This window comes from Microtus ochrogaster, chromosome 2, assembly GCF_000317375.1.
Source record: "Microtus ochrogaster isolate Prairie Vole_2 chromosome 2, MicOch1.0, whole genome shotgun sequence".
Taxonomy (NCBI): Eukaryota; Metazoa; Chordata; class Mammalia; order Rodentia; family Cricetidae; genus Microtus; species Microtus ochrogaster.
Genome location: NC_022010.1, coordinates 16,421,462 through 16,432,233, shown reverse-complemented (window position 1 = coordinate 16,432,233; position 10,772 = coordinate 16,421,462). Strand labels below are relative to the sequence as shown.

Genomic DNA, 10,772 nt, shown 5'->3' with positions numbered 1-10,772 from the left:
TCTCTCTCTCTCTGTCTCTCTGTCTCTCTCTCTCTCTCTGTCTCTCTCTCTCTCTCTCTCTCTCTCTCAGACACACACACACACAAAATATGAAGCCAGTGTTGGCATCTAAACAGGGCCTGAGCACTGTTTGCTGAATACACATGTCCCGTTCTGACACTCTCCATAAAGTAAAAGGCCTCTCTGCCTTCTTTTTTGCAGTAGCTCAGAAGGACGACCCTTTCGACTTGGTACTGGCGCCAACATGGAAAAAGTTGTGAAGATGGACCGAGACATGACCAAGGTAACCTCATGAGGAAAGCTGATGGAAGAACTCATTTGTTACACTTTGGGCTTTTGAAAGAAGTCATTTTTTAAGAGTTAATTCAGTTGGGTGTGGTAACATGGCCTGTAGTCCCAGCTGAAGCTCAGTTTAAGGCTAACCTGAGCAACATAAATATGATATATGAGATCTTAGCTCAAATTTACTAAATAGCCGAGAGTAACTTTCTACTTCCCCCACTTCCCAAGTGCTGGGATTACAGATTACGATACCATGCCTGGTTTTGCAGGGCTGAAGATTAAACCCAGAGTCTCATACATGCTTGATAAGCACTCCACCAACTGAACTACATTTCTAGGAAAATAACTTAATTTTGACCTATATATTTTTCTTAGCCCTTTTAAGAAAGTTTTATAGTCATAAAATAATTATGAAATCGAAGAGAGGTGAAAGACTGAGGATGCAACTCAGTACTTTGATCCCCAGCACTTTGTTTTACCAGGAGTGGTGACATACACCTGTAATCCTAGTGCTCCAGATGTGGAAGAGGCAGGAGGGTCAGAAGTTTAAGGTTTCCCATTTTATATCACAAATTTGAAGCTAACCAATCTCAAAAAGACAGACAAAAGAGAATTATAGACAAAAAGATCACAAAGATATAAAACATGCTTGCATTCACAACTCATTAAAGGAATAAAAGCAACAATGATGAACAACTTTTTTAAAACAGGTATTGTTATGAGATGTGTTAATACTCATTAGTGTCAAGCATGGGTGAATAGACATTTCGGGCTAGCTGGGTGGTGGTGGCACATACCTTTAATTCCAGCACTTAGGAGGCAGAAGCAGGCAGGAGCTGGTTCCAAGTCAGGCTCAAAAAAAAAAAAAAAAAAACCTACAGCGAAGCCCCGTCTCAAGAAACCAAAAAGAAAAAACAAGTTCCAGGTTATCCAGGGGTACATCATAAGACAGCAGCATATTCTTTTCTTCTGTTTTATTTGAAAACCAAATAAAATAGAATTTCTGAATCTATAAATAAGAGATGGCTAAATTCATTAGCGCATCTAGAAACAAACCTAACTCAAAACCAATCAATCAGATTGTAAGATGTGTTTAGAGCAGAACCCAAGAATCACAACATCACCATTTACAAAGCAAAATCTAAAGGATTCCGAGTTTATGGAAATGTCTGTCCTGTGATATGTTTCACGTTGTGTATGGTGACGGGGAGGAGATCTGAGGGAACGTAAGTTAGGAAGAATGAAATGAACAGTGTGCTGTCTTCAACCCAAATGCAGGGTGGCTGCTGTGAAGTGATCACAGAGGAGGCCTCAGCTGCCCTTCGGAAAGCAACCAAGTGGGCACAGTCAGGCCTCATTGTCAGTGTCGGACCACCAGTGGAATCCATCAACCCAGAGACTGTGAGCGGCCTGTCTACGGGAGACAAAAAGAAAACTGCCCAAACCTCCATCTGCCGAGAGAGGAACTCTGAACTTGCCAGGTAGGCCTCTCAAGGAGGTACCACCTGTTGGGATTCTTCCAGATATACTGCATAATGTGTTTGATAGTAGGGTTTTAATTGTATACCATCCCTTAACCTGCTGAAAATAAGAAGGAGAGGCCAGAACCACTCATGGTTGTAGGATTGCTCCAGGGGAGAACCACAGAGGCAGTGCTGAAGCTGCCATGAGAGCCAAGTGGACATGACAGATAAGGGAGTCTTCTGAGTGTTAGTGAACTGCTTTGCACATAGTGCTTCCTCACTGTCCCAACTGACCACACACCTCCCTTTCTAGGGTTAGAGTCAAGGAGCTTATCATGGTGTTGTGCACTCATAGGTGAGGAATAGCTGCAGCCTGTGCCTGCTTTGATTCCCAAGGTTTCTGTGGTTAAAAACAAACAAACAAACAAAAAAACCCAGAAAAACAGCTTAGGGTCCATTGTTGCAGAATGTGCTAGTCAGCACTTCCTAACTTGAGATACTGGTTACATCTGGTTTAGAGGTTCTGGGGCATAGTACTGGTATTGGCCCAGTTCTTGGTTGTGTCATATGGTGACAGATCCTGTTGGAAGCAACTGTTTTACATTTCAAGTTAGGAGCTAAAGGAGCACTGAATGAGCCAAACTCAAGCTTTTATTTTATATAGCCCCAGCTGAAAATAAGCCTTGCAAAGGCAAGTCCCCAGTGATCTAAGAACCTCCCATAGGTTTCACTGCCTACCATCAGTACCACTTTTAATTACTGTGAACCCTTGGGAGACAGACGATACTCAGATTCTTCACATAGCACAAAGAAAGTTCAAGAAGTGGTTTCTTCCTAGTGTTGATTTTGCTTGACTTGTCAGTCAATAAACTCCCAGTCAAATGTAAGCCCTTTGCCATGTATAAGCAGGAAATCTTTTTATCCTCATTCACTCTGAAATCGCGTTTCTGTACTTTTAAACATCATTGAGCATTGAAAGTTATTCATGTTGGCACTTGTAGGACTGACCCTGTGCGACCCTTCATCAGTGGGCATGTGGCAAACAGCATGGCTGCAGAAGTGATTGCCTTGCTTCATAGCCTGCTAATGGCGCCTGAATCAAATGCTGCTCAGATTTGGACCACAACGGCAGAAAAGGTTAGCATGGGGCTTCTGTTCAGCCAAGGGAGCAAGAATGAAGCAGCATTATAGTCATACATAGCAAGGGTCTTCCCAGGAGTGAGTGTTCCCCATTAGTCAGACAGTCCTGCTCTCCTGGAGTCTCCCCTGCCTCTGCTGGTTCTGACTTTGCAGACTTGCAGATGTCAGGACAATGGTCAGGGAGACAGTGGCAGTTCTTGTTTCCTTTTGCTTGCATCAGCTTGGTACTGACATTATGGTGTCATGTATCCTTGATTTGTTGGCCATGTTCAGCATACCTGCAGTCCTAAGGAGGCCTTTGTGTGTGATTGCACTGCCAAGTGCTCCCGTCTTGCATTGCTCCATCACAACGGTAGTCTATAACTAGTTTCCCTTTCCACTGCCACTCCTCAGGCCGGAGCCTGAAACATGCCCTAGAGCTGAATGTTGAGATACAGGCCTTGGGTATGGCCCCCTCAGGTGAATGACTACTTAATTTTAGTGGGTTTATAATACAGTGTTAGAGTCTCCCATGTTATGAAGTTGTATATTTCTAGATCTGTCTGATTATACAAAGGTACCTGAGGGCAGAATGTTACTGGTCACACCTAGTATAGTAATTTTGGTCTCTTCTATATGCAGAGTTCATGTGATAGCTGGACCCCAGGGCACTGTTAGTCATTCCACTATTCTTGGGACCAGTAGCCAATATTTTCTTCCCTGTGCCTAGCCTCCTTTTTTTCCCCCTTATTATTTATTTATTAGCTAGGCACCTTTAATCCCAGTACTCAAGATGCAGGGGCAGACAGATCTCTGAACTTGAGGCCAGTGTGGTGTACAGAGTGAGTTCCAGGGCAGCCAAGGCTACACAGAGAAACCTGTCTCAAAAATAAAACAAAGTAGCCGGGCGGTGGTGGCGCACGCCTTTAATCCCAGCACTTGGGAGGAAGAGGCAGGTGGATCTCTGTGAGTTCGAGACCAGCCTGGTCTACAAGAGCTAGTTCCAGGACAGGCTCCAAAACCACAGAGAAACCCTGTCTCGAAAAACCAAAAAAATAAATAAATAAATAAATAAATAAATAAATAAATAAATAAAATGAATCTTTTTGTTGTTTACTTTGTTTTATTTTATTTTATTATTTTATTTTATCTTAGTGTGAATGTATTGCCTACATTTGCATACCTTATGTATTGCCTACATATGTGTACCACATGCATGACTGGCGTTTGTGGAAGTCAGAAGAGACTGTCATCAGATCCCCTGGAACTAGAGTTAAAGATAGTTGTGAACCACCATGTGGGTGCTGGGAACCAAACCCAGGTCCTCTGCAAGAGCAGCCAGTGCTTTTAACTATGGAGCTGTTTTTCCAGGCTCTGTCATCCTCCTTGTTACACACAGGTTCTGTCTAGAGCACTGATGTACATTCCACAACTGGGGAAGTATGCAGAAAGTATCCTGGAAAATGGCAGCAGCAGTGGCAGGAAACTTGCCAAACTTCAGAGGATTGCACGCCAGGCTGTTGCTGCACTCTGTGCACTTGGAGGCTTTAAAGAGACAATCAAGATAGGCTCCGAAGTCCAGGTAACCCACCACTGCTTTCCCCAGGTATTATTACTGCTCCTCCATTAACCAGTGGCCTTAGACAGCTATCATTTACCCAGAAGGACCTTGTTCCTTGATGCTAAGGAACAAATCTGAGAGAGTCCTAGGTTCTCATCGACATCCTTCTGTACATTATTCAAATGCTAATGCAGAACTGTATGATGTTAACTATGGTATTCGTATCCTAGGGTAGCATTGATGATGAAAGTTTGAGATGATGGTATGTCTCATATTGCTGTGAGGTTGTGGGCCTGCTATTTTGATCGTGTCTTAGGCTTGGATCGCCATCAGAATCAGTGGTTTATTATAGCATTGACAGTGACAACATGTAGTCCTTCCCTCTTGTCCTTCTAGATAGCTGCTCCCACTTGACCATGGCAGACAGTGTTAATAATCTCCATCTCTAGGTTTTAGGTAGAGGAATATCAGGAAGCATTGGAGTTGTGGCTTCTATCAATGAACAGGAAGGTATAGCTACAGTAAGATTCCCTCCTGTAGACTGCCGAAGGACGTCTCAAGCAGCAGACACACTGACTATTCCCTTATCTAGACTTTGTGTTCCAAGGTCAGAGGTAAGGTGATGCTTACCTGCTTTGTCAATATTGTGTTGCTGTGGGGCATGCAAACACTATAGAGAAGGGATTCACGTTCACCTGTGATATGTGTTTACATACTGATTGTAAAGATTTCAGCATTGGTGGGAAAGTTCATCATTTGTTAGCTGGGGAGATTTCATAGATTATGTTATTTTTGGTTTGCTTTGACCCAGTTTATGATTTTCTGCAGTGACTTTGATAGCCACATATTCATAACACCTTTGTTCCCTGTCCCCTTTGTGGTGCCTTCACTCCCAACATAGGCGCTGCCTCTTCATAAGCTGTCCATTACTGAGAAGGTAGTCCAGGCGGTGCAGTCCATGCTGCTCCCTCAGGAGGGAAGCCTCTCTATTCACACCTCACTGCCTGCAACAGGAGATGGCTCAGCACCTGTCATGGCAGTTGTCCGGCTCTTGGCTGAAATTCGAACAAGGTAAGTTGGCCTGGCCTTAGAGGGTTCATAGCCTGAAGCTCATGTCAGCTAGGTAACAGGCACATTGTCACACACCATAAACCAAAGCTCATGTCTCAGTTCCTGCAACTCTGATTGCCTCCCAAGTTACTGTGCCTCAGAAGGTCCTAGAGGACCCGCTGCTATAGTGTGCTGTGTGACTTACATTTGATGCTGCACTGACTGCTCTGCTTAAAGAACCTGGTTCACTGCAGGATCACATGGCCACTTTTCTTTCTTTTTTTTAAATTATTTCATTTATTTTATATGCCAACCGCAGTTTCCCCTCCCTCCTTGCCCCTCCTTTTCCACAAGCCACTTTTCTTTCTTCTTTCTTTCTTTCTTTCTTTCTTTCTTTCTTTCTTTCTTTCTTTCTTTCTTTTGTTTGTATTTTGAGACAGGGTTTCTCTTGTAGACCTGGCTGGCCTCGAACTCACAGAGATCCACCTGCCTCTGCCTCCCAAGTGCTGGATTAAAGGCGTATGCCACCACCGCCCAGCTACTTTTCTTAAATGACTCAGGTCTATCACTTTCCAACCTGGTGACAGGAAAATGAGAGAATACTTTTAGTTCTATGTCAGAGAGGGGATACCTTTGTCTACAAATATGTTTACTCTCTGATAAACAAGAGTAACACAGTTCTCTTGACAATGAACTTCTCAGAAACTTTTCAAATGTCTGGTGACTCAAGTGAGAGAAATCAGCATATAGATTTTCCACCTCTGTTTCCCTCTTATTTCCGGAGCTCTGTCATTGCTCACAAGGCACAGTGAGGCGGAGCTTTGGCAAGTGGCCATCCAGCAGTTTTTATCTCCTAGTGGAAACTGCATCGCAGCAATGACTGGGAAAAAGGCTTCTTAGACAGCCACTTCATGGTGTCTTTGAGGAACTAGTTACAGACCCATCCTCAAATGCCAAACTTGTGCCTTCTCACACCTTCATGTAGAATGGGACGGAATACACAAGCATGGGACCCATATGTCCTCCATGTACTGTAAGGAGTATCTGGATTTCTTGGACTCCCTGTGTAGTTCCAACGCTGTGGAAGGATTGTGGTGCTAGTTAGTGTTGTTCAGGGATGGTGACCAGAAAAGAATGTTCATATACATTCCTTCAGCGGAAGCTTTTTCCACATATTTTCAGTTTGTATGGTCAGATCCATAGGTCCAGACCCTCATGAATATGGAGGACCAACTATATATTTCTAAGCCAGTCTGCTGTGGAAAAATAAGATGTAAAAATGACAAAATTGATTGAAATGTTTCACAGTCTTAAAGAATGAACAACATTGATGACTTTGAAATGTTGTGAATCTTTTAACATTAAGAGCATGCCTGGTCATGGCACAGCTTTTAGAAGACAGCCTGTTTTGTGAGGAATTCATACAGCAGTGTCCAGCAGCCGTGGAAGTTCTGAACCTCGTAGCCCAGGAGTGCAGTGCTGGTGAGTGCCAATAAGTGCCGGTGCCATGTCTGTGGAATGATGAGAGTACTCACAGTCCACATTCGCTGAGCTCTCAAGACAGGGCTCCTTCAGCTCCCGCTAGCCAGGAAAGCAGTACTCTTCATTGAGCACCAGGCCCATGCCTGAGTGTTTTCGTATTTTCTCTTCTACATTTACATTAATATGAAGAGTCTGTGGTGACATTTTTCCTCAGGATAGCCTGCATTTAAGAATTACAGGGTTTTTGTTTTGTTTTGTTTTGTTTCTCACAATGTAGCCCTGGCAGGTTTGGAACTTTTTTTACTAATTAATTTTTAAGGATTTGTTTGTATTTTTTATGTCTCATATACAAATGTGTCTTTGTGAGGGTGTTGGATCCCTTGGAACTGGAGTTATAGACAGTTAGTTATGAACTGTCATGTAGGTGCTAGGAATTGAACCAGTGTCCTCTGGAAGAGCAACCAGTGCTCTTAACTGCTGAGCTACCTCTCCAATATGTGAAACTTTGATGTAGGCCAGGATGGCTTCAAACTTAGCTCCACCAACCTGGATGCTAGGGTTAAAGGCATGCAATACTATGCCCAGCCAACGTTAATATTTAAAATCAACTTGAATTTTAAGTGTAATGACCTTCACTTGGCATGAGTTGGGTATTCCTATATTTCTGTAACTTTGGAGATTGGGGCAGGAGGATCAGAACTTCCTGGTCAGCTAGAGCTAAATAGTTTTAGGTCAACCTTAGCTAAATACAAAGGCTCTATTTTAAAAACATAAAATAAAGAGGTGGGCTCCATTTTTCAGATGATAAGAATCATAGTTGTCATTTGCTGAGTGTTTATCCACTGTCTGAGACTTGCCTATAAGCTCGGCTTGAGTCACACCATCTTATCTTCAAAACCCCCGTAGGCATGGGTGCCCTCACTGCCCTGGGTTGCAATTGAAAGACATGGGAGTACCTTATCCTTGCTGATGCTCCAAATCTAGGCTGCTCTACTCCAGGGCCAGGCCTGCGCCCAATGTACCTTGCTGTTGAACTTTGTGAGGAGACAAATGGTGCAGGGCATTTTCTCTTTTGTAAGGATAGAGATGGTCTTTATAGGTGAATATTGGTTTCTTGGAGCTGTTTCACAGGTTTCATTTTCTGTGTCCCTCCACAGGAGAGAGGCTTGCAGTTGTTGAGGTGCAGTGTGAACGGCTCAGGATGCTCTACCGGGACTGTGCTCGACCTCCTCCACCTCCACTGCAGGCTGATCGGAGACAGGTGAGACCTAAATGCCTCCCTGCAGACTGTGACTCTGCCGTTAAAGAAGGACAGGCAGTAGAGTGCGGCATTAGAATGAGCGTGTGGGACTGAGAATAGAGCATAGAGGAGAAACTCTTGCCTAAAATAAGACCAGTCCAGTCCTTTTGCAGCTATACTGCCACCTTTGGATGTCAAAGAATACTGAACTGACATTCTGAATATTGGAGCATTATACTAGGGAGCAGAATTTATTAATTTATCTGAATTATGAATAACAAAAACACTTTTTAAAAAAAAATTAGGGAACTGGAGAGATGGTAAAATGCTTGCCGTGCAAACTTGAAGACCTGAGTTTGGTTTCCCGGCACCCTTGTAAAAGCCAGACATGGAGACATGCACCTGTAATCCCCATACCAGGGTACCAGACCAGGGTTCTCTGACCAGCCAGTATAACCAAATCAGTGAAAGATCCTATCTCAAAAAATAAAGTAAACTGAAGGAGACACCCAATGCATCTACATCTATTTGCATGTATGCAAAATAAATAAATAAACCCACAAAACTAAAAAGTTATGTTCTTTGTATTAGAGCAGTAGTTCTCAACCTGTAAGTCGTGACCCTCTGTCTCTAATTACATTACGATTCATAACAGTAGCAAAATTATAGGTACACCGTAGCAATGAAAATAATTTTATGGTTTGCAGTAACTATAGCACAAAGAACTGTATTAAAAGATTTCAGCATTAGGAAAGTTGAGAACCACTGTATTAGAACATGACTAATAGAAATTAAAACATAAAAATAGCAAATATGAAAATTTGCTGCATTTTTTATGCTTGCAGCAACTTTATTCACAATAGTAAAAAGTGAAAATGACCTGAAATGCCCATCAAATGTTGAATGAGTTTGTAAAATATAATATTCAAGCCGGGCGGTGGTGGCGCACGCCTTTAATCCCAGCACTCGGGAGGCAGAGGCAGGTGGATCTCTGGGAGTTTGAGGCTAGCCTGGTCTACAAGAGCTAGTTCCAGGACAGGCTCCAAAGCCACAGAGAAACCCTGTCTCGAAAAACCAAAAATAATAATAATAATAATAATAATAATAATAATAATAATATTCAAGCAACAAGCTATGGCATAACTGCATTAAGGCCACCTACACAGTACCATAGATTTCCTGATTCTGTTTGTGTGCACAGAAAAGATGAAGCAGCAGATTGATGTCAACAGGGGCTTGGGGAGGAGAGAAGCAAGTGAAAGACAAGGGCTTGACTTCTGATGAGCGTGGGATTGCTTACAGTTAGAAAACAAATGCTCTAGACCAGAATGTGGTAATGACTACATGGCTCCACAAACATATCAAAAGACACAGACTTTTAACTTGAGATGGACAGATTTTATATTATGTGATGCATGTAAATAAATTGCTGCATTTAATAAAAGCATGCACAAACATCACTTGGCATCTCAGCATATTCAGTTACCATGGTAAAAACAGTGAGGTGTGGTTTAAAAGGCAAGTGTGTTCTCATCTGGCTTTTCCCTGGTGAGTCCCTTTCTGTACTGCCCATCAACAGCAGTGTCCGCCATCCATCCATACGCTGTGTACACTTACTCCTTGGGCTGCTATTGGCAGGCCTGTGATTGCAGCCTTATCCTCTCATGGCTACAGTTCTTTGTATAGGATGTGTTGAAATTGGTGGGTGGAGAGGAGCTGTGTCTAATAGGGAAGCCTGGCACTTGAGTGAAGTATTAGAAGCACAAGGAGACAAGCAGCTGACCTACAACACACACTGTTACCCATCTGAGCAGTGTCCTTGGAATACAGCTTCTCTTTATGCACTGAACTAATATTGTCTTATGTATACATTGAACTATGTGAGGATGAACATGATGAGAGAAAAATGTCATTTAAGGGGAAAACATATATATATATATATATATATATATATATATATATATATATATACAAGCACAAGAAGGGGAAATGGAAAGCTGAGTAAGAAGATAAGCAGATGGGATTCAGGAGAGTAATTTCAGTAGGACTAGACACAGGGAAAGTGATCAAGGCCAGCCTGGTCTTCAGAGCAAGTTTCAGGATGGCAAGGACAACATAGAAAAACCCTGTCTCAAAAAAACAAAAAAAATATATAAATAAAATAAAAAAATAAGTTTATGTTGGGGGGAAAAGCTAGACTTAACAAAATAAAATAAAATAGAAATAAGGCTTTCCTCTTCTAAAGACTTAACTTTGTGTGTGGTTGTTTTGCCTGCCTGTGTATACGCCACAGTACCTGAGGAGACCATAAGTGGGCATCAGACCCCTAGAATTGAGTGCTGGGAAGTAAACTCAGATCCCCTGCAAGAGCAGCCAATGCGGTTAACCTCTAAACCATCTCTGTAGCCCAAAGATATATTTTTAATATAACTTATATTTAGGGCTGTACAGGGATGGTGTAGTTGAATGGGAGTCCTTGCCTAGCAGGTATAAAACTTTGGAATCCCTTCCCAGCCATATAACAAAAAATTAAAATAGAGCAGAGAAACAATTTTTTTTTTTTGTTTTTTGTTTT

General features: G+C 42.4%; 1 protein-coding gene across 1 annotated transcript in view; it reads left to right on the top strand.

Annotated features, from left to right (window-relative positions):
• The window catches only part of Hectd4 (HECT domain E3 ubiquitin protein ligase 4), a 198,724-nt gene that overhangs the window by 128,265 nt on the left and 59,687 nt on the right, over positions 1-10,772 (top strand). Inside the window, exons 37-44 of the mRNA XM_013349655.2 lie at positions 202-283; positions 1,561-1,763; positions 2,747-2,882; positions 4,264-4,446; positions 4,875-5,039; positions 5,327-5,496; positions 6,842-6,957; positions 8,115-8,218. Of these exons, the coding sequence (XP_013205109.1) occupies positions 202-283; positions 1,561-1,763; positions 2,747-2,882; positions 4,264-4,446; positions 4,875-5,039; positions 5,327-5,496; positions 6,842-6,957; positions 8,115-8,218 (1,159 nt within the window). The remainder of the gene's footprint in view (positions 1-201; positions 284-1,560; positions 1,764-2,746; positions 2,883-4,263; positions 4,447-4,874; positions 5,040-5,326; positions 5,497-6,841; positions 6,958-8,114; positions 8,219-10,772) is intronic.